Source organism: Trachurus japonicus, chromosome 7 (genome assembly GCF_045865225.1).
Source record: "Trachurus japonicus isolate A0001 chromosome 7, Traja_1.0".
Taxonomy (NCBI): Eukaryota; Metazoa; Chordata; class Actinopteri; order Carangiformes; family Carangidae; genus Trachurus; species Trachurus japonicus.
Window position 1 is genome coordinate 17580638 of NC_140913.1, and position 27957 is coordinate 17608594.

At 43.7% G+C, this 27957-nt stretch overlaps 1 protein-coding gene across 13 annotated transcripts in view; it reads right to left on the minus strand.

Moving 5' to 3' along the window:
- Positions 1-289: 289 nt before the first annotated feature.
- casz1 (castor zinc finger 1) overlaps positions 290-27957 on the minus strand; it is a 165194-nt gene continuing 137526 nt past the window's right edge. For 4 of the 13 annotated variants that reach the window (XM_085781675.1, XM_085781676.1, XM_085781673.1 and 1 more), the window contains 17 exons: positions 24345-25245; positions 22389-22454; positions 19616-19712; positions 16987-17151; positions 15207-15379; positions 13607-14469; positions 10193-10325; positions 9701-9764; positions 8516-8679; positions 8127-8249; positions 7699-8019; positions 7383-7581; positions 6417-6588; positions 4660-4808; positions 3626-3845; positions 2449-2802; positions 290-1672 (listed from right to left, as the gene is read on the minus strand). In XM_085781675.1, the coding sequence (XP_085637801.1) occupies positions 402-1672; positions 2449-2802; positions 3626-3845; positions 4660-4808; positions 6417-6588; positions 7383-7581; positions 7699-8019; positions 8127-8249; positions 8516-8679; positions 9701-9764; positions 10193-10325; positions 13607-14469; positions 15207-15379; positions 16987-17151; positions 19616-19712; positions 22389-22454; positions 24345-25245 (5435 nt within the window). In that variant the 3' untranslated portion in view covers positions 290-401. The remainder of the gene's footprint in view (positions 1673-2448; positions 2803-3625; positions 3846-4659; positions 4809-6416; positions 6589-7382; positions 7582-7698; positions 8020-8126; positions 8250-8515; positions 8680-9700; positions 9765-10192; positions 10326-13606; positions 14470-15206; positions 15380-16986; positions 17152-19615; positions 19713-22388; positions 22455-24344; positions 25246-27957) is intronic. The other 9 variants (XM_085781677.1, XM_085781674.1, XM_085781672.1 and 6 more) reach the window with 3 other exon arrangements.

A 27957-nucleotide genomic window follows, 5' to 3' on the forward strand; every position in this document is an offset into this window, starting at 1 on the left:
GAGATTTGTTTTTGTTTTTCTAACGTTTTTTTTTCCACACACAAAAAAGTGAAAAAAAAAAATTAAAAATAAATTAAACTCAAACATGCACGCACACAAAAAGACTGATGTGTAGTAAAATGCTTTACATTGCTGCCCCGTGTGTAAAACAGGGCCTAATTCTGTGTCTCCGTTCATATTTTTTAATGCATAATTGAATTAATAATGTTGGTCATCTTGTAAACATCATAATAAATCATTTTGGGCCATCATTTTCTCCACGCTGTTGTTGTTTTTTCTTGTCATCTCGAGTCTCTAAACATGACAAATGAGGCCACTTTCATTTTTGTTTTGTTCATAGTACACAGGGTTTTTCTTCAGTTCCTATGGTCACTGTTAGTTTTTTTTTTTTTTTTTTTTTTTCATGGGTCAGCATCTCGCTTTTCCAGTTGGGAAGTATCAGTGTGGTTAACGGAAGCATCAAAACTCTTATTGTTGTCCTTCTCGCCGTCTGGCTCCGCCATCGAATCATCATTTGAATCAGTGTTGTCCTCCTCTGCTTCCTCCTCTTCGTCCTCCTCTTCTTCCTCCTCCTCCTCCGCGTGCACCTCCTCTTCTGGTGACAGGTCGTCTTCAGCTTCACCAGATGTTCCCGTGGTGTCGTCCTGAGCCGGCGGCAGACCCAGCGGGGGTGTGGGGTTGTGGCCGGTTCGCACCGCGTCGTGTTGAATCTTCTTGCTGAGGTCGAGCGAGTCGCTGAGACCCAGACCGACCGCGTTCTTCAGGAAGAACAGGGAGCTGCTGGTGTCTGTGCCCAGGTTGAGGGAGCTGTCCAGACTGATGGAGGACGGGGGGTACGGGTGGTTATAGTCGGACCCCATATCACCTGTTGCGTAGAGCATGGAGGGAGCGCTGCTGTTTATGTTGCGGGACAGCACGTGGAGGCCGGCGGGTGAGGAAGTAGAAAGACCCATGGAGACCGGAGGGACCGCCGACACGCTTCCTCCGAGGTGGTGCACCTGTTCCTGTTTGGGCGACACAGACGGCAGCTCGCCTCGCTCCTGCTTCTCGTGCTTTCTCTTGTGGGAGTCCATCTGGGACATGCCCACCACCGTGTGCTTACACTCAGGGAAGGTGCAGTGAAAGTGTGAGCACTTGAGCTTATATTTGCAGTCGGGAACCTCGCAGTCGACGCTGGAGCTGAACTGGCAGAATCCGGCCGCGCTGATCACATCTTGCTTGCCGTGGTGCTTGCGGTGAGCCGTCACCTTGGTGCTGTCGGTGCAGCGGAAGCCGCAGCGCAGGCAGTGGAAGTGGGTGCTGTTGCCTGAGAACTGGCAGTCGGGGAAGTTGCAGCTGAGCGACGACTTGAAGCGCTTGAAGTCGTCCAGGACCAGGTTGTCCACGCGGTCGTGGTGCTGGGCGTGTTTGTACATGTGGGTGCGTCCGCAGAACTTGTAGCCGCAGTTCTCGCGTGTGCAGTGGTAATGGGTCACCTTCAGGGAGAACTGGCAACTTGTGTCCTTGCAGTTCTCGTAGAGGTCGTAGCGCCGGAAGCCCTCCAGCATCATCCCCTCATCCAGCATCTTGCGTGACGACGCGGTCTTGCGGCGCTTGCCGAACGGTGACATGTCCTCGATGATCCAGAAGCGCTTTTTTGCACCGGTGGCCGTAGGAATTGAGATGGTGTTGCCTGAGAGAAAGGAGGGAAGCACATTAAAGCATAATCAGTTGGTTCACAAGGCAAAACCCACAAACTACAAGCAAATTAGCCTGCGAGACCCTCCTGGTTGAAACTCTAATATGCGACCTTACTCAGCCCGAAGTGGTTCACAGCTGAGTAAGCACAGAGAGCAACAAATTTTTTATTCCTAACTCCCAGAATGATTAAAGGAGAGGGGAAATGATAGATTGACTTTGGAACATGACACTTTTACAGGGTGTCTCCAGCCTCCAAACAGAGGCGGAGCTGTGGGTCTTAACCGACCCTCTTATCTCCACGTTGTTTTACGAGGGGCACCCACCTTTTGCAACACCCTTGGGTCACTGCTAATGATGTGATCCCTGTTCTGCAAGACAGGAAGCAGTGGGCCTCGATAAAACTTAAAGCGTGATTAAAATGCTGCTGATGCAGCCTTGTTAATGTAGGCTAAGCAAGGCCCGGGCTTCATACTACAGGTTCCAAATTTACTACTCTGTCTCTAAATCCTTGTAATACTAAATGTGAAAACACGCACATAGGTGTAAGCGAAGTAATTATACACATTTGTCCTGTTACTGTACCTACTCGGTAAGCATGCAGGTGTCATCATTTCCACATAATCACTCTTTGCATGCTTGAAAAGCCCCTAAACTTTCTAGTCTTTATAAACAGTTGTGCAGAGAGGAGCTGGATCACACAGTTAAATGCTGTACAGGTCTCAATTCAGAGTGACAGCTGCAGTGTTGGTTTGCGCCGGGGATAAGTACCTGCAGCATCCTGAACTATAGGGACGTCATTTTTAACCGGAGACGGAGTGGCAATGATGGGGCTGAAAGCTGGTGTGTTGGTTGGCATGACAACACTCCGAGTGGCTCCCAGAGAGGCGCTGAGCAGAGAGTATGACAGACAGGATGGAGAGAGGAGGTATGGGAGTGAGGGGAGAGGAGGTCGGAGAAGAGCAGGAGAGAGGGATGGGGCCTGGGACTGGAGACCAGGCTGAAGAACGGAGGGAAGAGGAAGTGGTGGTGGTGGAGGAGGAGGGGAAGAAGGAGGTGCATTTTGGGTAGCGCTAGTGTCAGCAGGGGTGGTAGGAGCAGAAGTGGTGGCGGGGAAGCCTTGTCCTGGAGAGACAGGTTGACCAGAGAGAGTGAAGGACAGACAAGAGGGGGGAAAACAACACACGGACGGGTACACGCACAAAGACAAGGGCCAAATCACACCCGCACACCCGCACACACGCACATGCACACAGGGATGGGAGGTAAAAAGGGAAAGATAAAAGATAAGAGAATGATACAAAATGAGGCCCATTCAAGACAAGTAACCCAAACACCAGGCAAAACAACAATGATGAGTGTAGTGGATAATACTGGCAACATATGGAGAAAAGTGAAAATCACAGGCAGGCTCAGACTTAGAAAAAAGCAGAGGAGAAACCACTGGTGCAGTAGGTTTGAGGAAAAAAGAGCCTCTTTCTCCTTTCCTTTCCTTTCTCCCACAATTCAACCCACTAAAAGTGCTAAAGTAGACATAAAGCCACAGGGATGATCTCTGGCCAAAGGAAAATGTAATAAGCTACATACAGTGCAATAACTCAAACCACTGATGTACAAAATGGATGTTTTATGAGGATGAGCACGCAAACTGCAAAAGAGTTTGTCCACGAATCAACAACAATACAGCAATGTCATCAACCTCATAAAATATGACTAATGTTATTGATTAAAGTCAAACTACTAAATCCTGACTCAAGAATGCATGAAATGACAAGATGCTGGATTTCTGGGTAAGATGCATGAGTGTGGACTGAGCAAAGCGTCATGTACAATGCTGAATATAAGAGAAGAAAACTTGTAATGCACTGATTTCCTTTACGACTGAACTATACAGTTCTACATGCTGCCACGCCTGTCAGGTTGTTTTTTTTTTCTCCCAAAGTCTCACCTGCTGGAGAGCCATCGTTGCCTACTGGTGTGCTGGTGCAGCTCCGGTCCTGGTTGGAGGACTCGGAGGAGAGGCCCAGGGGGCTGCCTCCTCCTCCCATGTAGTCCATGTAATCATCAGTCTCATCCATGGCATTGGAGGAGAAGCTGGAGGTCATGCCATGGGACGACATGGAAACCATGCCATGCTGCATGTCATCTCCTCTCTGGTGTGACATCGCCTGAGAAACATATCGTTTTCATTGTAAATGAAAATTTTACACGATGATGTTTGGACAGAACGTGTTATTAATGCAGGTGTTGGCTCTTGGCTTACACCCAAGCGTTTCTCAGAACATCAGAAGTGTTTTTAAAAGAATGAGCCTCGCACTTGAGTCAATATATAAGGACTTCAAAACGAAAAAACAAACTAGAGACGAGAACTAGAAAATCCACATATTTGATGGTACAAGGCATACCGCAGGGGTTATCTTAGTGAATTGAGTGTGCACTCCTTCAAAATTTTCATCAATAAAAGGTCACCAGTGAGTGTAAGTTACTGGTATGACAGGATATGAGCAGAACCTTTCATAGAACAGGATGTACACAAAAAACTAAAATCTGTCTTCATGAGCTTCAATAAAAAATTAAAAAAAAAAAAAGTGACAATGTAATTTCTAAAAAACTGGTCCTTGAAAAAGTATTTTTGCTGGAGAAACGACAACATCTGCATTTTCTTTTAGATTTGTGTAAAATGTAAAAAAAAACAAAAAAAAATATGTTTGTTTTTGTTAACTTACAAAAAACAACCCAGTTGAGCTTTATTATGTACCATAAATGTGAACAGCAGATTAAAAGGCAGAGACTCCATACTTTATTTAATCTGTCAGTTAATGGGTGTGTGAGGAGCTTGGCTTTGTTGCAATACGTGTCAATAAACTATTCATCGGCTGTTTTCACTCACGAGGCGTTCAGCCCGTATTTTAAGATACCAGTAATTACCCTTTTCAGATTAGTGTGTGTCACATGCGACCGTTTGTTCTGTTTGTTGTGTACCTGGGATGGGACTCTGTCGAAGTTCTTCCCCAGCATCCGCCTCATGTGTTTGCGTGCGTGTGAGGTCATCTGGTGCTTGAGCAGGAAGGAGAACTGGCAACCCTCGCGGATGCAGTGGAAATGGCTGTTGACCTGGTTATACTTACAACCTGCGAAAAGAAAACAGCAACAGTTGTAAACTCTCCGCTCGCTTGATTAATTTGTCTCGGGCTCATTGTGAGGCGTCTGAGAGCAGCCACGGTAGTAAATGCAATATTATCAGTGTGACGGTGTTATGATTAGATCAAACACGAAGAGAAATATTTTTAGGTTTTTTTAATTTCATGATATGGCTCTGACAAAAGAGGGATCGGGTTTCAAAGTGTTTGGAAGTGCACATGTAGGAGGAATATTAGATCACTCTGGTGTCACACTGAGCAAGTCAAGGCTTCTGTGCACTAAACCTGTGGAGCTCTTTTATTACACTGACATGCTTTATTCAATTAGGAATTTACATAAATAAATTCTCATTTTCTGTGGGCCAATAATGCACACACCCCTGCAAACCAAAGTAAATATACAATTATTACCATATTAAATTCATTTTTCAAAGTATCTCCATTGTCATTTTTTCTTTTGTTCTCAATTGTACTGCCGTCTGCTTCATACTCTTCTGTTCTTTTCTCATGTTTTAACCGGTCTGGGTCTAATTGCTTTATGATTTCAAATTAAATGAATGTTCTGTTTTGTGCCTGTTAATCAAATACCATTATATAAAAGCAGGCAGAAATAATTGAAAGAGTAACATGCTGGGCAGGTGCTAGCATGTCAGTAACCATGGCACCCGGTTTAAGAGCACAACATGTCTGTGTCATCAAATAGCTTTCGCACACACAACGTTTTAAACACGCAAAGTTGAGCAAATAACAGTAACCCCCCTGACACGAGGAGCCTTTTGTGAGACAGAAACCAGGTAACATCATCAGCTGTGTTCAGTTTAATGTTGCTGCCATGGATACTGGCAACCCATCAATTCTTTATGACTGGAGTGCTAGCGATGGTAATCCTTTCTGTTTTTTCCCCCAGCCCAAACAATACAGTTGGCAGATCAGGCTGGGGACAAAAAACAGCTGTTTAGGGCCTGTTTTTGTTTGCTTTGTTTCTGCGATCTGAAAAGCTTGTGTAACCGCCTGAAAAAAACAGATCACTTTTAATTCATTTCTGTGCGATGGCAGCGGTGGCTGTGAGGCGCAGCTTCAGAACACAAACAGGCTAAACCAGACAAGCCGGATAATTAACAAACACAAACCTAATTGCTCATTTCTGACAGGGGCAAAAGGAAGAAGAAAACAACCTGGATGTGATTGCCCCCTTTGACGTTATTGCTCATATAGTACAGGCAAGACTACCTTTGGGACTTGAGGTGCCATTGTGAATACACAAATGCAAAACACAGCAACAAAACCTATGAGGCAGACTTGTTTCACGCCTCTTAAACCACTCAAATAGCACGGCGCTGTTTGCCAACACTGGTCTCTCTCCCTTTGTATACACAGAGAATATCCTTTCTGCAACAGCTGCCAAAAATCAATCTACATCTTTCTCAATTTAACATCTTTAATCCACACATCTCTCCTTGGCAAAATATTATTAAGAGTTGGTGCGTTTGTGCCGACATAGGAGGTGATTTAGGAGGGCGAGAGCAAAAAAAAAAAAAGGTAAAGAAGAGAGACAGCAGGCCAAAACTTCAAACTTCAGTTCAGATTTTTTTTTCTTACCCAGCCTCCCACACTCCTCCCTCTTGGTGAAATACTTGAACCCGTTGGCGGCACGGCGCTCAGCCTTCTCATGCTTCTTGATGTGCCATGGCAGCTTGGTGGTGATGTTAGTGACAAAGTAGCAGCCAGGCCGCAGACAGTGATAGTGGCCCCTCATTCTGAACTCGCAGTGCTGCAGTGGAGACACACAATTTCCAATTTCATGAGTCAAATGTGGTGAATGTTTGAAAGTGGCAATAGCGGATTAATATGATTTGATCTTTAAAAAAACATAATCAACACCTCACAGTCTTTTTTTTTCTTCCTTTTTGGTCATTTGGAACATCCCACATTTTGAGGTATGATTACATTTTTCATCCAGACTTCCCACAAACACCCCTCCTTTCTAACATGTCTGTACACCGCCATCTGTTTGTGAGACCCAGATCCCAAAGGACTGGGCCAAATAAGATCTGCTCAGTTCAGGAGATGGAGACTAAGGGGAGGAGGAAGGGAGCAGCGAGGGGGGTAGGACAGGAGGGGGAGGGTTTTTCGTGAGAGGGGTGATTTTCGACACATTAATGAATTCATTTAAACCGTTTTCCAAATACGGGCTCATGAGAGCAGGCAGGGGCTGCCATTTAGGTTTCATTTGCGAAGCATTCCCCTGATTTTTGCCCTATTCCAGACAGCCTTGTTTACTGTGCAAGTGACAATGATTTATTGGGTAATATCAGCTAAATTGGCCTTTTCTGAGAGGAGAATGCGGCAGTCAAAATGACATCATTGACATATAAACAGGCATTACTGGGGTGAGTCGACTGTCTTTTTCAGCGGAGATGGAATACGCGGAGCAGCGGTTGTGAAAGCCTTGAGTCAAATAACCTCAAATACTGGTCTAATAGATAGCATACTTCATGCTTAGAAATCTCTGGGAGATGACAGTAGGTGATTCAGCTCCTGGCAGAGTTATGAAGTACCACTCACCTGGTTGGGACAGAGACACTGGAGAGAGTAGTAGGAGAACTGGTCGCGGATGTTAACCAGGTTGTTGCTGGGGTTGATGTGGTCCAAGCAGTGGGACTCGGCCTTGCCAGAGGTCTTGCACACATACTTGCAATTCCCAAACAAGCAGTGGAAGTGGAACTTGTTTGAGTACTTACAGTCGGTAGCCAAACATGGATCACTGGGTGAATGAGAACGGAAAAATGCGGTTTAATCACAACTTGGCAAAAAAAAGAAAACAAAGAAACATGTTTTAATATATCACGTCATGCACTGAGGAACAAGGTTTTTTTCATACTTTTCCTGGAATTGCAGGAAACCTGGTTTGACTTGTGGCTTTGCATTCTCCAAAGAGGTGGTGGCCAGAGGGGAGTTGGCCGGCAGGTTGGGCATCGAGGCCGTCATCTGAGGGATGCTGCCCGTCAGCTGCTTCCAGGCGAGCAGGGAGGATGGAGGGGAGCTGTAGCCACCAGAGGAGGTGAGGTGCGCCATGTCCATGGAGGGACTGTTGGCCATAGAGACCGGGGCAGCGGGCTGCATGGGGGCGCCCTCACCAGACTCCTTGCCTTCACCGAACTGAGGCTCTGACTTCACTTTCAAGGTGGCTCGGAGGTGGAAGCTAAACAAGGAGATGGAAGCTCGTTTTTATGTTGATCAATAAAGCTGAAAACTAAAATGTGGAAAGTAAGGGTATATTTTCCGATCATGAACCGGTGTGACACTCACTTAGCATGTTTTATAGCCCCATCCACGGTGCTGAAGAGTGCACCGCAGTCTTCGACCAGACAGTGAAAGTGCACTTTCTGAAGGAAGTCACACTGAGCCTCACAGAAGTCATCTGTGTCAAACCTTGACAGAGACAGACAATAAAGACTGTAAATCAAGAGCAGTTAAACTCCTCATCTGACAGTTAATGCTTGTTCATCCTCTTCACTCTAAGTCATCTCAAATTCCTGCAAAACCGGATTTTTTAAGTTTAGGGGTTTTCCATCTTTACTGTATGTGAGGAATGGCACTTACAGAAAACGGCCTTCGAGGAAGTATTTTTAAACACTCTGACTGTTTTCTCACTATCACAATGAATAGGTAACTGAATCCAGCTACACGTTCCCTACCTGCGGAGGTATGTCCTCCATATCTCATTGGGTTTGTCTGGCAGGGGTCTCTTCAGCACTCGGTTCAGATACTGCGCTGCCTCGGAGCTGTCGCTGCCGTGCCCGGACTCCAGCTCTGTCTTCAGGTTCATGGCGTTGAAAAGGGCAGGGTTCACTTGCGACATCTACAAAACACAGAGCAACATACAGCACCACGTTAGCTAAACATACGTAAACTGGGTTCTTGCATATGTTAGTAAGAGTGTGACTGTTAACACACACACACACACACACACACACACACACACACACACACACACACACAAATGATTTGGCAAAGCAAAAAAGCGCAGCCAGATTTACAAACATCCAGGCTTTTGCTTGAGTGCAGTGCCAAGCCCGTTTGCCAAGTGTCCTCTGGGAGCAACTGTTAACCCTTTTATGTGATGTGGTGGCTTGAATCAAAACCCCTAAAAGCTGACATGACAGGAGCTGTTGGACAACGCATCCACAAGCTCCTCTATGGACTGGGTTGAATGAGCAATGTGAGGAAAACAGCTCTGAAGTTCACCCCTCCCACAGAGAGACAAAAAGAGACGACGTGTGTGGAGGGGAAGCCTCAAGGAGGAGGGGGGGTCAGACTTGACCAGTTGGCAAGAGTAAAATAATGTTAGTCTGGTTTGTCATTACATCATCAATATAATGGAAACCACCTCTCACATTTGTATCAGTCAGATAAGATATATGATTAAGACGATGTCCATTTTAATCTTCACAACAACAAAAAAAACTCACACTGAAATTTCCATACGCTAACATTTAGACTTCATAAAAAATGAGGGCAGCACCTTTCTTTTTTTTTTCCTGCCATGACTTTTTAATCAAATAATTTACAAACTCTATAAATAAATGTGGAGCGAGGCGGGGGAAGAAAACAGTATAAAGGAGGAGAAAAAATGGACGGCGAGTTCAAAACAGCTCATCAAAAAACAAACATCTCTATATATCTGGCATGGCACCCAGCTACTGCTTCATTATATTAATTTGTGAGAGGTGCAGTGAAAATTACACCGTATGAAAAATGGCTGGAAAATTTAAATGATACAAACTCATCTTATTAGCGGTGAAACATTAAAAAACAAACAGGCCCCTCCGTGTCCCGCTAATTTGTCTTGGGATGAAAGGCGTTTGATGGATGGATCTTACCTTATTCATAAGCGAGGATAAAAGAGATGTATTCCCTGGTACAGGGTGTCCGTTTGATTCATTACTGGAACAAGGAAAATGAACAATGTTTAGTCAAGATTTGCATGAGAACAGTAAATATTACTATTTATCACACAAGGTGTGCTGTATAATGAAGAAGAAAAATGCTGTCTTCTTAAGAAATAAGATCTAATGTGAGTTGGAGGGAAGATTGGAGTTGAAGGTTTATGTAAACATCCTTCTCACACCAAAATTGAGAAATATGGCCCGGATTTTGTAATTGTATGCACATATATATAAATGAGATATTTTTGATAAATAATTGTGAATGTAACCGGGGCTCTGGCTGCCAAGAGTGTAGAAATCACCTATCAATCAGAGAAACCTCGTTTCGTTTGTTGATTTATTTTGTGAATATATTAGTGGAATTTACAACAAGAATTAACATTCTGCATACAGCATTAACCCCCTACATGCCATGCAGCTGCGTACCTGTGGTCTTTCTTGCTCAGGTCCAGGCTGTGCTCCTGTGTGGAGTCATGGGAGACCCCACAGTTGCCGTCCACTGGCTCCTGCTTTACTTGAACCAGATTGAACTGGCTCGCTGAAGCCAGCTGCCCGTTCCCTGAGGAGCAAGCGAGAGACACAGAGGAGAGAAGAGACAACAAAGTTATTGTTGGTCAGCATTATTACGCTGTGATGAGATCCAATCTGACTTCTGTCCTGGCCCGAAAAGAATACTCCGAGTGATAATTATTGCGAAATTATGTCAGGCCGTCAAGCCTTTTAAATGGTGATTGAGAGGCGGGAGATATGAGGGAAAAATACTCCTTTTTCTGCAGCACTTGTCACAACTCATTTGCCAGGCTGCCTCTTAACTGGTCATTAAGTGAGATGCTAATGCTGAGGGAAAGTGGCAGTCTCAGATTGGCCACCCCCTCCCTTCCCACCTTCCCAGGCTCCTCGTTGGCCTGACAACGGACGGCAGCCAATGCCACTAAGCATACCCACAAGGAACAGGGGTGCTATGTCGGTCAGATTGGAGCTGACAGCCAATCAGATTGGTTCAAATAGCGTGACCTCTCGATCACATTCTCCTCCAAATAGGTATTCAGTGGATGCTGTGAGCGAGGAGAGGAGCGCTGAAATGAAATAAATAAAGACCAAGGGAACGACATTGCGTAAAACTGCTGACAGGAAGTTGACTCTGCCCCACCCCCTGATCCCCAAGGGATTGAAATATTAATTTGTCCTGGGGCTATGAAGAGAAAGCTGGGCTTTTGGTAGACAATAAGTGGTGTTTTATTAAAAAAAAAAAAAAAAGACAGGAGGGGTGAGGCCCCTGGTGTGGTCTCTTAGATACTGTAAAACCGGAAAGCACTGGCGGCTGTGATTGGTTTGGTGAGGAATCTGTTGTTTAGGAATCGGGGCTGGTGCTGAGGGATTGTGACAGGCAAGGTCATGGGCAACCAAGTGTACGCCCTTGGCCCTCAGCCTGGTAAAGCCCCTCTCCTTTTTCTTGCTGGGGAGAAAACAAGACCAGCCTACGTAAGGGAGAAACCGGTCAGAGTTCCCCCCCGATACAAGATGACCCAGAGACATATCAGGCAGAATCCGAGTGGAAAAGCCAGTCTTGGGCCCTGTCAGCTGAAAGCGAGGAGATGGGGAAGTGTCAGTGTCAGCTCAGTCTGACAATGGCTGAGGTTGGAGGGGCTGGGGGTGGGGCTGGGGTGGGGCTAAAGGAAAACAGCAGTCAAACAATTTTGCATCTGGTTTGAGGTCACTGAATGCTTACCGAGTCTCCATACAACACCCCCCCCCCCCCCCAACTTGATATCAGTCCACCCAAAATTAACGAGCCAGACAGATCCTGCCTTGTCATTGACAATTACATCAACTCTCAGACCAAATGAGAGCACATTATATCAAGAACAGCCACTCACTATATGATCCATGCATGATCACCAGGAGGGGAAAAGCTCTCCCACACCACCAGAGACTGTTTAAGGTGGATTATAGAGCAAAAGTCGCTTCACACTGCTGCACATCGTGAAGTTATTTTTTTCCCATCCACTTCCCAAAGAGGGAGAACAAATGAGTTTGACTCAAAGCAGCTTCTTTCTGGAAATTATCCAGGAATAATGTACCACCATGTAATTACTCCGGATAAGATACAGAGCTTGTGAAAGATCATTTGTACTGTGTGTCTAATTAGTAAACCCTTCAGATGCTTGAATCTCTGGGAAAAACACTTAGGGGTAAATTAGAGTGGAACATTAATATAAAAAAATACAGAGAAAACACTGAAAGCAGATACAGGGAATCAAGACGAAGTTTCAGAATCACATTAGAGAAAATAAACAGTGAAAAATAGCCACAAAAAGTGTGACTTTTCTCACACCTTTTGGCAGAGAAGCACAACCACTTCCTCCCTATTTTAGCCCCAAATGTCCTGTTCACACGTTTTATGAAGCAAATATGAGAAACAAAACCACATCTACCCCTCCATCCTGTATCTGCATTCAACTTTTACGATAAAACATGAGTGAGGTAAGGTAGTTTATTTTAAAGCAGCCCTGCTATCCAGAAGCAAGAGCTGCACCCGTTCACTGAGCCAGCGAGAGGAGGTGGTGAATGCACCATCTGTGGAGCCCCCGCCCTCAGTGGGGGCCTTCCACAGTGTTCAGACTACCTGCTGGAAGCCCAGAGGTGGAGCTCACGCTGACAGCCTGGGCTGAGCTCGGCTCCCTGGAGCAGCTGCCCCAGCTCTCTCCTAGGGCCTGTCCTGCTCCAGGAACACCACCAGGAATTGTAATCCTTCCCAGCCCCAACATCCGGAGATGCTCCCCCTTTGCAGCCCCATTTCCAATCCGCACCCCACCTGCTCAGGCTCAACGCAGGAGGCCCCACTGCTACTTGAATGCACGACAGTGCTCTGCAGTGCATTATCAATTTAATACTTTAACTTCATTTTCGGAAGCTTTGTTTAGAGCAATATGATAAACAGAGACAAGCCAATTACCTCCAAAAATTATGTGAATTGTGTTTATGCTAAATAGATATTGACATGTTTTCTGGGAACAGAAGGTTTCTGGAAATTCAAAAAGTGTGTCTTTGCTGATGCATGCAAGTGTGTCTGACTTCTTGTATCAATGAAAAAAAAAGCTTCCTTCTCAGCTCTGGTGCATTGAGTCATTTCTGCCTGAGCGATTTCAGTTTTTTTTTTTTTTTTATCAGTTTGCATAGAGGATACAGAGAAAAAAAAACATTTTTTTTTGTTCTCGCAATTTCTGAACTTAATTTCATTCCACCTCCATTTGCTTGGAACAGGCGCAGACATAGATAAGAGACCAATGATGAGGAAACATGTTCAACACAAGCCCCGGGAGCCCCCACTCTGAACATCATAAGAGACTTTTACAGGCTCTACTCTCCCCTGTCAGCGCATTTATCTCCAAATGGATTGTGGGTATCTAACAAACGATCAACACAATAACAAGCCCAGAGCAGAGGACCATGCCTCTGGTATGTCCCTTTAAGCCTGAAAGCAGCAGTTTTTCTGTCCTTCTCTCCAATGTGGGATAGTGATAGAAATGACCTCTAAGTGCACTCTCTCTGCTCTGAGGTCCGCACACAGAAAAGAGGATGTGGCTTTTATTTTACATGCAGTATACTCTCTTAAATATATATAGAGTGATATATATAGATATAGGGTCATATAGGTATGAGAGTGACTGAGCCTTACACAAACTGGTTAATTTGTGTCTTTAGACTTCACAAGTGTGTTAAACTGGTTGAATTTATCTGTCTGATATTTTTTGGCAATTGACACATTATCTGGGAGAGGTGACTATTTTTCATTGTGTAATTATGTAGTGATGTAGTGAAGTATGTGTGGCGACCGACCTGCATCTGGGTTGTTGGAGGGCTTCAGGGCAGCAGCTGCCAGTCTGGCCATCATGGGTGATATCAGGCCTTTGCTTGCTGAGATCTTCTCCATGATGGAGGAGGTGGCAAAAGAGGTTGGGGTGGAGGCCATGGCTCCGTCTGCCCCTGCCGTGGAGCAGCCTTGGGACATTGAGTCGGTGGGCATGGAGTGGGCCCCAGAGGATGCCACTGATATCAGGCTAGCAGCCGGTGGAGGTGGTTGGAGAGGCAGCCTGGGCATAAATGGGAGGAACGGGTTGGCAGCCAGGGCACTGTTGGACAGAGCGAGAGCTACCGGCATGTTGCTGGGCAGCGCCTGTGACAGCAGGCTGGACATACGCTGGCCCGCGCTGGACAGTGAAGGTGCAGGCTTGAGGGTGTGGCCTGTTGTGGAGGAAGAGACAGCTGTTGTGGGTGTGGCCAACAGGTGCGATACAGTGGTGGACTGCTGGGTCGTGGGCGAGGCACTCAGGCTTGAGTTCTTGCTGCTGATGGTGGAGAAATCCATCAGGTCATCATTGCTCGATTCTTCTGGCTCGTCCTTTGGCGGCAGGAAGGTAGAGGAGAGGCCCATGACACCAGAGGAGCGGATGTGCCGGCGCTCGTGTTTGCGCTTATGGGAGGTCATCTGGCTGGTGGAGGTAAAGGTGAAGCCGCAGCCTGAACGGATGCAGTGGAAGTGGTTGGTAGCTTTGCTGTACACGCAGCCTTCGTACTTGCACTCCTCATATTTGTAGAACTTCTTAAAGCCATCTTTGGCATAGGCATCATCCTTGATGTGGTAGCTCTTGTGCTTCTCAATGTCACACTTGTTCTTGAAAGTGAATGTGCAGCCTGGGCGCCTGGGAAAAGAATGGAAATGAAGGTAAAACATGATTAGACATGATGCTCTGTCACAAAGCCTCCTCCGCACAAGGGTAGAGTTGGGAGTAATGGAGAAGGTCCACATGATTTAAATACTTTACAATAGAGGAATGATAACCGAGGTGGTTCAGTGACACAGTAGCGGCTCATTGACACGTCGCCACCTGAAACCTTTGCCAGAGGGATACGTTCCAAGGAGAGAGTTTGATAAATCAACCAAGTGATTATCTGCAGCTATCAATGACAGCTGCTTTCTCTTCAAAATAAGAGCATGATGCAAACTTGTGAAACTCTATGCAGGTTTATGCACAGATTTTTTCTCCCCTTTCCTTCTCACTGTGATTCTGTGTATTCAGAACAAATAACTGAAAGTAAATGACTGTAAGTCATGATTTCATTTGTGATGTTCGACTGTTTGCTGACTGTCTTTTACTTTTACACAAGAAACCTACCTTTACTTCTCTTTTTTGCCATTTTGTTTTATGCACATTGCTATTATGGCCTCTACAGCTGATAGTTCCCATGTAAGTCACTAAACATTAATATGATAATATTAATAATTGCAAATATCAGAAAGTGAAAATATATAAGTGTATATAATATAAAATATACTAAAGCTTAATATATGCTCAGTGAAGGTTATATGAATGAAAAAAGGAAGAAAAAAAAAGAAAAGAAAAAACAACAACTCTACTACTACTGTAGGTTTGTTCACCTGCAGTGGAAGTGTGTCGTCTTCTGCCCATAGAACTGACAGCCGACTGTGCCACAGTCCTCAGTGGCACGAAATCTCTGGAAGCCGTCATTGATGAGCTGGGCGTTCTTTTTATGGAAGTTTTCATGGGTCATAACATCGGAGGTGCTGGTGTACACCTTGCTGCAGCCCACCTGCAAGCAAAAGGCAAAGCACGGTTATTGAAACACAAGGTGCAGGCCCACAGCAGACATGAGAGTTTCAGTTTGCAAGAATGGTTTGAAAAAAGCCAACTTCTAAAACAGTGTGCTTAAAGAGGATCTGATATAATGTACAAGTCATAGAGAAAGGAGCCCGGTGTGGTTAAGAAAATGCTAGTGGCCTAGAAATGGATGGAAGACTGCTGTTTCTCACGTTCACCATTTAATGTCTTGTAGGTATGCACATCAGAGCAGTGCAAGTTTCAACTGAAACCCCTTCGAATTGGAAACACTCTTGTCATTGTGACAATTGGAAAAAAAGAAAAAAGTGACTGAAAGAAGCAGTGGCCACAGAAGGCAGCTGAAACTACAGTACCTTCCTGGCAAAGCTGCCTTTTTGAGAGTGAAATTCATATTTAGAGTGTGATAGTGCAGTTACCACACACTTTCTGTAACTCAGAGAACAAATTTCAGAGGTGGAGGGGCAGAGGAAAGCAAACGCAAGGAAGATGACAGTCTTGGTCTGTAGTTTAAAATGATCTGGTACTCGGGAGCCCTGAGAGCCAACAGAGGGGGGAAAAAATAGGTAATGTTTGAATTAAAAGCAGCAATTGTATATCATCCCTGGCACTTTTCATCCGCACAAAGCGGGCAACTTCTCCATATTGAGTCAAACAATGAAAAAAATGCCACTCTGTTTTTTTCCCCCTTAAATCAAGAGAGCCCATGCCAACATCTGCAGGTTCTCAGGGACTGTTAAAACAAGGGCTGAAACGTCCTAATAACAATTACGCCGTTAGAGGGGTTTAAAAAAGAATATATCTCAAGCCATCCTCCGCTGCACTGCTGCCCTGCCGGTGAGAAAGCTCTCGGCACAATGACACTTTGAAAATAAGCAGATGTAAAAAATTAAACAAATCCAGAGGGGGGAACAACCTTCAACAGGCTGCTTGGTACTAAAAGATGAAAAATGTGTAGTTTATATAAACACCTAACTGAATTTCATCCATGCCAATTAAGGAGCGAGAGAGTGAAGAGGTGGGGAAAGCACAAGTAGCCTCACGTGTATTCTTCCTTTTTCAATTTTCTTTTATTTACTTTAGGACACGTTTGGCCAAACTGTTCTTTAAAGACACTTTGGTGTGAATGGAAAAAGCGTGGAACAGTGATTCCATTTCACAGATGCACTTAAAGAGTGCGACTCTCAAACATCCTGAGGTTGTGTGTGTCTTACGCGGCCACTTAAAGGCATCATATCTGTCATTATGCTCTGCAACTAATTTCTTACTTTTAAAGTTGAGGTTGTTTTAACTTTTTTTTGATGGACTGCGTGTGAACTGGTTGGATTAAAATGTTTATATCCTGGCATGTGAATTAAATGATTAGTAAACAATGTGCAGACAAAATACATTTAAATTTTAAATCAGCATACTGTAGGTTGTTGGTTGTGTATGGAATGCTTTAGCACATGTGGCCATATTTGCAGATGCGTATTTGTCTGTTTCCGTGTGTGCGTACATGCATACCTACTGTACGTGTTTGTGGGTTTATTGTGGGTATGTGCGTGGGTGGAGGAGGAGGTGTGAGTATGTGTAGTGTACCTGCATGCAATGGTAATGGGTGCTTTTTCCATTGAGGTGGCAGCCATGGTAGTAGACACTGCAGTCGTCCAGAGGGCTGAAACGCATGAATCCATGCTGCAGGGAGTTGTCCCTCTTCTTGTGCATGTTGTAGTGCCTGATTACATCCTGCTTACTGGTAAACCTCTGCAAAAGGGGAGGGGGAAAAATGTACAGCAACAGGTTGGTGTTTATTTAAACCAGTCACAGAATCAGCAACAAGTCACTTTATCTCTGTGGAAGCAGCAGCTGCAACATTTAGGAGCCAATTGGCAGATGGGGAGGGCTGCACACACTGCAATGGAGAGGGCCAGGATGTCCTTAAATATGACGTGTTCTGTGGTTATTGATTTACTTTGCATATCTCCAAGTTGTGCCCTATCCAAATGCTGCACCAACGGCTCTGGGACTTTCTCAGTAAAATGAGAAGCTTGAAACATGCAGTGTGCTCCCCATACACCCCCTGTCTTTACATTATTTTTTTCTTCCACCAAAATCTATTCTTTTTTAATTAAGATGAATCAATTGGCATGCAAGATCACAGTTCTGATGTTTCTGACTCTGGAAAAATTATGTTCCATGCAGATGGTTTCTCAGACGTGCACAGGGGAAAACACAAGACAACAGGAACAAACAAACAAACAAGCCAACCAAAAAACATTTTCCCTTTCAATTCGCTGAGATATGATTCCATTTTTAATTAAAGCATTAACACTTGCTTTTGGTGCAGGCTTCGCCTGTAATGATGAGTGAATATGCTAAGAGGCCTGCCTTCGAAAATTACAACATAAATAAATAAATAAATAACCCCTCCCACACCCACGAGTCAAGAAGGAAAACTGAAAAGTTACTCCACAGGGACCTGCAGCAACCAAATCTGCTGTAATTGGACTTAAGATGATGTTACAGAAACTGTAACGGGAGAAGCACAAATCAATGAGACAGTTCTCCAGTCCATATTTATCTCCAGTTGAGGGAAAAAGATCAGAAATAACTATTCTAAAAAGCAACTAATTGCTGTACAAAGTAGGGTAATTGCTTTGTGTCATGTGTTCCACTCGCACACAAGTAAAAAGCTAAGATCTCACACAGCTGTTTCCCCGCTCTTGGCGCGTTTCCCACTGCATATTTCTGAGATGTTTGACTCCTGTAGGAGTAAACACTTCATTAAGATTTTTAATCTAATTGATGAATGCTTTAGATTCTTCACTTTTCCTTAAAAAATCCCAATCATAGTTCTGGCCTTTGGGCTTTATAATATCTAATAGTTGATGATGACGAAAGATTGAAGTTGAACTGCGGTCATGGTACATTCGATCCATCAAGCTGTCCAAAATAGGCCATGGAGAGAGCTGACTGGGAAAAAGATCTCATTTTCAGTTGAGTGGTGATGAAGGTTGGGAGCCACTTGCTACATTTATTTTAGGATTCCCACTAGTGTGGCAAGATGCACACTCTCGCTCATGTACAAGCCCATGAAAGGAGAATGTTAAGACTCAGCCAATCGCCCGGACGCTGGCAGTGGGATAATATTCCAGGAGTGTGTGTCATGTAACATTTCATGAGTTATCGCTTCGAAAGGGACTGCTCATCACTGCCTGCCTGTTTTTTTCAGGGTATTGACATCCCGAGAGCCGGCTTCCAAAGCATATCTGTGTTTCCACCCAACGCAAGAGCAACAGAGAAATGTGGACCTGACCGTGGAAATTGCCATGATAACCTGAACTAACACTCTAAATAATGACATGAAATGATTTTCCTTTGTATTCCTCCAAGAATGTGTCTCATCAGACTGTGAAGTGGAATTCATGCAGAAAATGAAAGCTTGGATATGTAATGCTTTTCACCACATAAACAATATTTATCGAGCGGTAATCTCTCTTGATCAGGAGCAGACAAAGGAGATTACAGATGAAGATGGCTTAATTCGGAAAATTGTAAAGAAAGGAAGGAAAACACACACAGCGCTATCTGTGCATGGATTTTTGACATCTCTGACAAATCTACCCGTGTTTGTCTAACTCTCTCAGGCCATATGCTGCAGCAAACACAGGGTCTGTAACATGATCTGCTTTGTGTTTTTCCCCTTCCTGTGCCATACATGACAACTCCTGGGACCAGGACAAGATTAATAACGTGGAGGGGGATTAAAGGCAGGCCCGCAGTCATTGGCAGATGTCTTAACAAAAAAGACTAATAATATAAAAAGAGCCATACTTCAAGGATATTTACAATTAACCCTTGTGATAAAAGGGCAACTGGCAGAGACCAACTGTGCTTGCACACTGCACAAGTGTAAACAGCTACTGCCTGTTAAGGAAAACTAAAGGCCAATACACTTTCTTTGTAAACTTTGGCTGGGTGTGACCACTAATGAAGGGATGACACATAATACTGTTTGCCTATTACAGTGTCCCCATGTTCTAAAAAAAAAAGAGACATTGCTTTAAGACACATGAGTTTAACTATTATGAATAAGTGGCTGGATTTAACCAGAGAGGGTGACACCACATTTTTCTCATTGTGTGAGAATTTGAGGCACATTTCTCCTATAGGAACAAATGCTAAATGTGTATTTGGATGATGCTCAAAAAAGTGATAAAATACTCACGCTCACCTGGTAGTTACACTCAGGGTCCATGCAGTGGTAATGCTCTCTGTACTGGTAGGCACAGTGCACGTGCCCACAGTGTTGACTTCCAGAGAACCTGAAAAAGTTACAGGACACATTTCAACAGTTACACATTTTAAACAGCCACAGTAAGCAACAGAGAGGACGACATCAAGACTGGTTCAAAACCTGGGGACACACAAGAGCTTATCACACAGAGAACAGTTGCAGGGATGAAAAAGCTGAATGATAAACCAGCTCGGGAAGATGTCAAAAATGATTAACAGCAAATAAAGAATGGTTAGGGAAGAAATTAAAATTCCAGGAACAGCAAAAAATAAAAACAGGTGAAGGAGTTTTCAAAGGCAGTGCATGTCTTTCACCTTCAAAGTAACACAGCTTACACCTTCAAACTGAATTCTGCTTTCCACACTGCTGCAACAATTTACCCGTCTGTCACACCAATTTCAGCCAAATTAGCTCCATTTATTTCTAAAGCAGCCGTAAGAGACACTTATTACACTGAAACCCTTTCCCTTGACACACATTCACACGCCCCATAACTACTTTATTTCTCGACGCTGTGAAAACCCTTGTCAAATCAATGCGCTGTTCTTTCGGGTTAACCACAGTTTTACGCTGTGAGGAAAGGGGTCAGGTATCCTGAGATGCAGGAACATCTCTGTCTACTTTTCTTCAAAAACCCTGCCATTCCATCATCTGACAACCAGATTTTAGCCTGGCACTAGATATTTAAAAAAAAGTCCACTGCTTGCTACAGTACAACCACTTTTACGGTGGTGATTATAAGCCTGACGATGATGACTGTTAAAATCCTCCAATTACCAGTGAAAACACACAAATAAACATTTGCACTGCTGCTGCCAAGAGCTCCATCTGCAAGTGCAGAGGAGAGGGGGAAAAGGGGGCTAAGTAATATTTTTTCCATCTCTCTTTCTGTTTTTCCTTGTTAGGATTATCCCAGAGCTGCATTTACGGATCACTTTGCTGAGTTCATTAAGCTAATTGAACGGTATATCCACTACACTTTTTAAGTTGGCTGTCTGAGTGTATGCGTGAGTCTCTAAATGGTGATGGAAGTGGGGGCAGGAGGGGGGGGGGCATTGGAAAGGTTTGATGGTTCTTTTAGAAAAGACCAAACCAGTCAAAACAAGTGGAACTACGTGTATGTAATAAAGCCAACATATGGCCCACACATTAGTGTTTTCTATACTCTTCTTTCACATACATATACATATGAACACACACACACACACACAACACACACACACACACACACACATACATACATTTACACTTATGAACACACAAAGCCCCCTCCCCACCCCTTTATCCCCCTGAGAACGTGGCCCACCCCTCTGCTCATTGCCCAGCTGTATCACTTTGCCTCTGGACAATTCCCACTTGCCGCGTCAGGGGGCCTAATGGGCCGCTGCTATTCAGCAGCAGATTAAATATTAATATCGCCACGATACAGAGATTGCAGCGCATCTCCAGTTACAATAGAGATACACAGATCAAAGTGCCGAGGCAATAGTGGGTGCATGAAAGCATTTAAAGAGTGAAAACTGCAACTAAACACTACCAGGGAAGCTCTTTAAAACATCAAACTGCAGTGTGGTGAGGAGATGAAGAACTTTTTCTTTCTCTTTTCACAAGGATTGGGCGCGAACACGTTTACAAAGCTGGTTTTTAGTATTAGTGTGCACTCATTAGCCCTGGCTGCGAGGAGGACCATCCCCCGCCTCTACCTCCCCTCTCTGCGCTACATTTGCCCTTTTTATGAGCCCTCCTTTTCCATTTTTTTTTCCTCCCTCCTCTTCTTTCCTTTCTCTTTTTTTCCCAACCTCAACACGGAAATTGAAACTGTATCTGGGCTTATCTGCAGCCTCCCCGTGCATCAACTGCCGAGATGTTTAGACAAATTTTATGCATTATGCAGCGCAAATATCAAAACAGTTCTTGGCAGTGCCAGCAGAAGCCTCATTAAAAATTCCTTAATTAAATCTTCTTGCAAAATGTAATCAGTCCAAGGAAGGGGTTTTGTGTGTGTGTATGTGTGTAGAGAAGAGGATGTGTGTCTGTCAGTGCCAAGGCTTTGATTTGTGCCCTTCATGTTATGGCTTAGAGAAGTAATCATTAATGCCAAAGCCACTTTGGCTTTTCAAATGCTGTTTTTCTTTCTTTTTAAACGGAATAAACAAACAAGTGATAATCACCTTTCTAGTGTCGGCTCAAAATTAATCCAGAATGGGGGACATTGTTCTGTGTCCATTGAAACGAAAGATACCTCCCCTCCCCTGATGTTTTTGTCTGTGCTGGTGTGAATGACTGACTTTTTAGATCAGTCAGTTCCTTGTGTGTTCAACAATAAACGGCAAAACTAAAGAAGAACCCGGCCTGAGCTCATATCCTCTCTGTGTCAGTCACAGCTACCAGTAGAGTGTTACACTGAATTATGTTCTCCTAGCTGTTTTAGTGCTATACACACTGTGAGCATTTATTCAACCAGTTACAGTAAGCTACCATCAAACCTTTTCTCTTTCATTAAACCCCCATCCTTCTACTTCCTCTCAGCACATAAATTCTTTTCTTAATTAATTCACTGCGTACAGAACATTCTCATATCACTGTGTTGTCTGCAGTCTGCTTACATCACTGAATAAACCACACCATCAGTACATTAAAAAAGCTCCATCTCTGTTTTGGGTATATTTTTTCGTTGGTGTGGCACATTGAGGGATTTGCATACCTGGCAATATATTTCTGGTAGAGGTTGGTTTCGTCACCGGCGGGTTTATCTGGTGGCAGGCCATTCCTAATGCGACAGCAAACACAAAGGAGACAGGATTAATGGTGAGGTTGGGTTGCCTGTTGTTAATAAAAACAAACTGACACAATATTTACTTACAAGCCGCTCCCAAAGTTTGGACTATCAATATGCATTTTCTTGTGGCATAAGAGCGTTTTCATGTGGTGTATGAATCAGAGATGTAAGGTGTGCACTTTGATGCATGGTCTCGCAACCAACGAGAGGCAAAATGCAGGAGCAAAGGGACATTAATCTTTTATAGGGGTATTTTGGTGAATGCTTGTATGCAAAACTGGATAATGGGGATGTGTGTGTGTGTGTGGGGGGGGGGGATCTGAAAAGGCCTTTTCTGATAATCTCAGAGGGCCTTGGCTCTAATGCTGATGTGAAATCGTCTCCATTTAGTCTGGACTTAGATCAAACTAAGATGTAAGACAACACTACATCTTCAAATGCATATGGTCCGAGCTAGTTGACTTAGTACCAGTTTCAACTCCATCACATTCAGCTTGCAACAAGAAATCGAGAAGAAATTTACTCGCATTACACCTGTGATGTGACTCCCTTCATGAAGCTGGTGGCAGTATTATCTGTAGATGTCATAATACAGTTATTGGTTCAGCTTGCTCCCTCTCAGGAATGGCATTTAGCTCCATGTGAGCAGCTCCACACGGGGGATGACCTGAGGTTAATCTGGCCCAGAGGGGAGGATGTGCTGCCAGGCATTTTCCCTAGCACCCCCTATCCTCCCTGTATACAAGCACCACACTGGGTCAGTTAGCCAAGCTTGGAGCTCCACTGAGCCCTAACCTGACAAAGGCCAAAGCCTGAGGGAGAGGTGCCTGAGGGCTCTTGAACAGTGTCTTTGATAGGTCTTGACTAACTAGAGACAAGGTCAAAACCAATCAAACAGACTCTGGGAGCTGTTTCCTACTGGTAGTGCAGACGACTGTAGGCTAGCTCCCCAAACCCCTCGTTTGCTTCCTTTAAAGTGCACTCGTCAGGCAGTGTTTAGTCGGCCCCTGTGACTCGCCGGGAGGTTAGTCATGGCTCCAAAGTAATTAAAGGGAGAGTTGTTACACCCTAGCCAAACGAAAGAAGTCAGTCACTTTGCGATGACTGTGCTAAATCAGTCTCCACGGAGTGCTACAGCGAGTAAACACTTCATGTGCCTTCGCAACTCATCATGTCGTGGATCTATTGGGCGCTATGCGCTATTTCACACTACATTCCTGTTGGCTGCTGTGGAGGTAGCAATTACCTTTGCATTAGGCTAACTGACTCACAGTAGCAGTTAAGTGTATGTGAGCTTCACATTAGCTCCAAGGTGTTCCACTGAGAGACTATCAGTGTGAAGAAGATAGGCCTCTAAGCCTGAGATCTCTTCAATCCACCAGTGCGTCTAAATATTTCTGTCAAAAAGCACAAAGGATGGCTGCCATGGTCTAACGGAACCTGTTGCATGTATGTTATCACTTTATTGTTGTCTTAATAGTTTGCCCATATACTTGTTACTTCAGTTTTCAGATTTCAGTTACATGTATTGTGAAATTCTGTCACGGGCCTGGGAGTAACTTCTGTAACTGTTGTCTTTGGTATAGATGGTCAATTTTCAGAGTAATATTATTTCAGTCAATCTTGATGAATACAAATCACACTACTGAGAACTTACATTATTTTGAATTATTTCTTCAAAGCACTTATTTGGTTGGTTCATCTACAAATTTAATATAATTTGCACCAGATTTAACAAATAAAGCAGATGTTGAAGTTGTAACATTTTATGATAGAGCACAATATTTTTGGTGTGGGTTTACGTATTCTCAAATCAGCAAAATTTGTGTTTTGATGCAAATAATAATAAAAAAAAAATTAACAATGTTTGAGCAGACTTACTTAACAGAGGACACAGTGCCCGTGGTGATAGAGTCAGTCTTGGAAAAGCTGGACTTAAGGTAGTCAGCGGCGTTGAAGCTTATGTGTCCTGTCTGGTCCATTGTGAGTCCTGGAGTGATGCTGGCCCCAGCTGCACCAACAGTTGGGACACCCGGTGCTCCAGGGTTTCCCGGTGCTGAAGCGATGACATTGGGCATCAGTGAGGCCTCGGGATTTCCTGGCATCAGTTTCTGAATTGTTCTGATGTCATACTTCGAAGGACGGCCCACTTTGCCAGTCTTAAAAGCGATCGCTCCGCCCATGTCAGGGTTGCCCTCACCTGGCTTGAAGAGGTGCAGAAACTTGACGTTCTCCAGGTCGTACTTTGAGGGGCGCTTGTAAGCATTACCGTTCTGCTGCTGTAGACTCTCACCCATCTTCAGCTTCTGAATGAAGAAGTCATATTTGGAGGCTCTGGATGCCATGTTCTGCATGTGAGAGGGATTGGGTGGCTGGGATGCGCCCAGCTGAGGTCCTCCTGGCTGTTTGTGGTCCAGGCTGGAAGGGTAGATCTGTGCCTCTGCCCCTGGGAGGCACCCGGAGGACTGGATGATGGTAGCGCTCTTTTCTTGGGCCAGTTTTGAGTTGAGGTCATCTGGTTTTGGTGGGGAAGCATGCATGGGCCAAGGTAGGGTCTCGCCAGCTTTTAGCTTGCGAATGTACTCTTCATACTTGGAGAAGCGGGCACGCCGTGAGGCCTCCTCACTGCTGAGGGATGAGGGGTCTGAGGTAGCGGCTTTGAGCTTCTCAAAGCTGATCTTCTTGGTCAGCTCATCCCTTACCTGCTGGTCATCATAACCAAACATTCCCAAAAACTCATTCATGGTGTTGGCTGCATAGTCTCTCAGGGCAGATGCTTCTCCTGCAGGAAAAAAAAAAAGAAGTCTACTTTGTAAATTGTCCACTGAATTCATATTTGTCCTTTTGAAGCTGCTGCCGGTAAACACAAAAACTGAAACTGAAAAGACTGTAACAAAGTTCTTGCTTACTAAAACAGTACATCCAAAATCAAAATGATTGTTTGTTTTTTTCATTTGAGTACTGAAACCGCACCAAACTTAACCGACTGCTCAAGACATAAGCTGCCACATTCAGGTTACTAAATCAGACTTTGGATGATTAAATCTCGGCTCATATTGACTGTTTGACAACTGTTGATGTGCTCTTAAGTCAAAGTGTATAGTCTGTATGACACATTGGTGAAGTGTAGAATGTATATTGTTAGCCCGATTAATGAAACTATGATATCTCATCACCACTTCGGGAAACACACTGTAACATTTAGATAATGGAAAAACTATATCTACATTATAGCATATTCATTTTTTTTTTTAACAATGATTGCTTATGATTGAAGCCAAGCCATTATCCTTGTTACGTCAGAACTGTAGCAAATTTAATCACAGGAAAGTGACTCTCCACTGCAAGCTACAACAACATCTGTATAGTATGCTGTGTATTTATGTGTCTACAAAACAAGCAAAACAAGCAGTCTGAGGTGATGCTCTTCCTGTTTTGGTTGCACTATAAGTCAGTTCTGCACATTTTGCAGGTGACTGTACCAAAGGACACACTGAAAAACAAACCTTTTTTCTGATTGTCTATGCTCATCATTTTCTGCTGTGAAATTTAATGAGTGGGTTACATTTGAAGGTAATTTATAGTTCAAACAAATATTCTACATGTTCTACATACATGACAGTAACCACTTTAAGGTACCATGTATATAATAAATATATAAAAGAAAACACTATCAGCACATTTAAGTGTAAATTTACTGATGACTGATGCTGAACATTATTAAAATGACAGATCACTACTTTCTGCAGAGAAATTATGGCATGTTAAGTGCATTTCATAAAATCCCCTAAGAAGCTTGGTGCAAGGTATTTTAAAAATAACATTACTGTGTCACCTTCAAAAGTGAACAGAATGAATCCTTTCCTCTTTTTACACATTTGTGAACTGAAACACCACTTTCATTTTAAGAGTCCATTAAATTGGACAACTTCCCCAAGGACATTGCAAAATATAGTCAATGTATAGCTTAATTGCATTATGTGGAGATTAATTCTGGCCCATTAACTTTCATCCAGGTTAGTGCACGGGGTCAGAGAGTGGGGAAAAGGGAAAAATGATTTGGCCTGAAAGCAGTGGAGGGACAAAGCTCTGCATAAAGACGAAGAGCATTTGGTAAAAGGCACAGAGAAAGGCTGTGTGAGACAGAAACTAAGTATTAAGAGACAGGCATGACCCAGGAGGCAGCTTTTCTGCAAACTGTTTTGTTTTATTTATCTCAATTTCAAATATCTCTTATTATGTCAGGTTGCATGTTGCAGGCAGGATACCAGGATATACTGTAGATATGCTAGTAATTCACCTAATGATAATTTAGCACGGGTCATTTAAAACCTTTGGCAATCTTAACTCATCATTGGCACAGTCACAAGACCACAGTCGTCATCCTTTTTTTTTTTTAAACATGTTTTATTGCTTTTTTTGTGACTGAACCACACATGAACTGGTGTGAGGTAATATCAGCTACCACCCGGGTAATTAATACATAAATATTTCTGCACTTGTCTCAGATTTCTCAGTTATTGCTAAATCAGTCGCTGTGCCCTGCTTTTCACATCTCCTGCGTAGCATGTAAAATAATCCCCAAATTTCCATTCACTGCAATGGGGTAGCTCCTCTGCACAGTGGATCAGTATGAAAGAGTATCTGGTGGATCGAAAGGGCATGAAAAATTTAAGAGAAATGGATCAGGTATTTGAGAGGAAATACCTGCATGTCTGCCACAGATCATTTTTATCAGATCCACGTGTTTTCACATGTAGTAAAACCACAGAGTGACATGCTGTATATACAAATAGTAAGTATTTACTGCATGCTCCACTACAATTGAATTCACTAGTGAAGTTTAAGTTTTTCTTTAGCTACTGAACTGATAAGAGTACACAGAGGGCTACAGTATTTTAAAATATGAAAACATTAAACTACAATTAGGCTGAATAGTCTTCTTGTTTGATTTAGGTTTAGATGAGCTTAGTGCTTGGTCGGATTTAACTGCAACTGTATTTATAAGGGCATCTCAGGTCACAGTATATCATATAGCTCTAAAGTTAGGGCCAACCCACCCACACCAGTACGACACAGAGAGTGAAACTACACTTTACTGACAGAGGGCTGGTTTTTTTAAAAAGAGCAAGTGAGATAAGTATCACTGGAGGGGAATCATATTTCAAATGAAAAATAAAAATAATAAAACACTGCTGTCATCACCAATATAAAAAATGTCACAGTGGATTTTGTATTGAGCGGTTTCAGGCCTGTTGACTGTTGCTTTGGAGCAGGAATGAAATTAAAGGAAACATGAATAATTTTAGCTGCTGAGTCTTTGATAATTATTGCAGAGAGACTTGTGGGTTCTGTCAGGGGAACACAGACATCCCCTTTTTCATATTCTATTTGCTTAGGGTATTACCATCACCTTCTCTGAAAAATTAGCGGAGTCTCTTTATTCCTTCACGTGCCGTGATATCAACGAAAGGCAAATGATTGGACTTGAAGG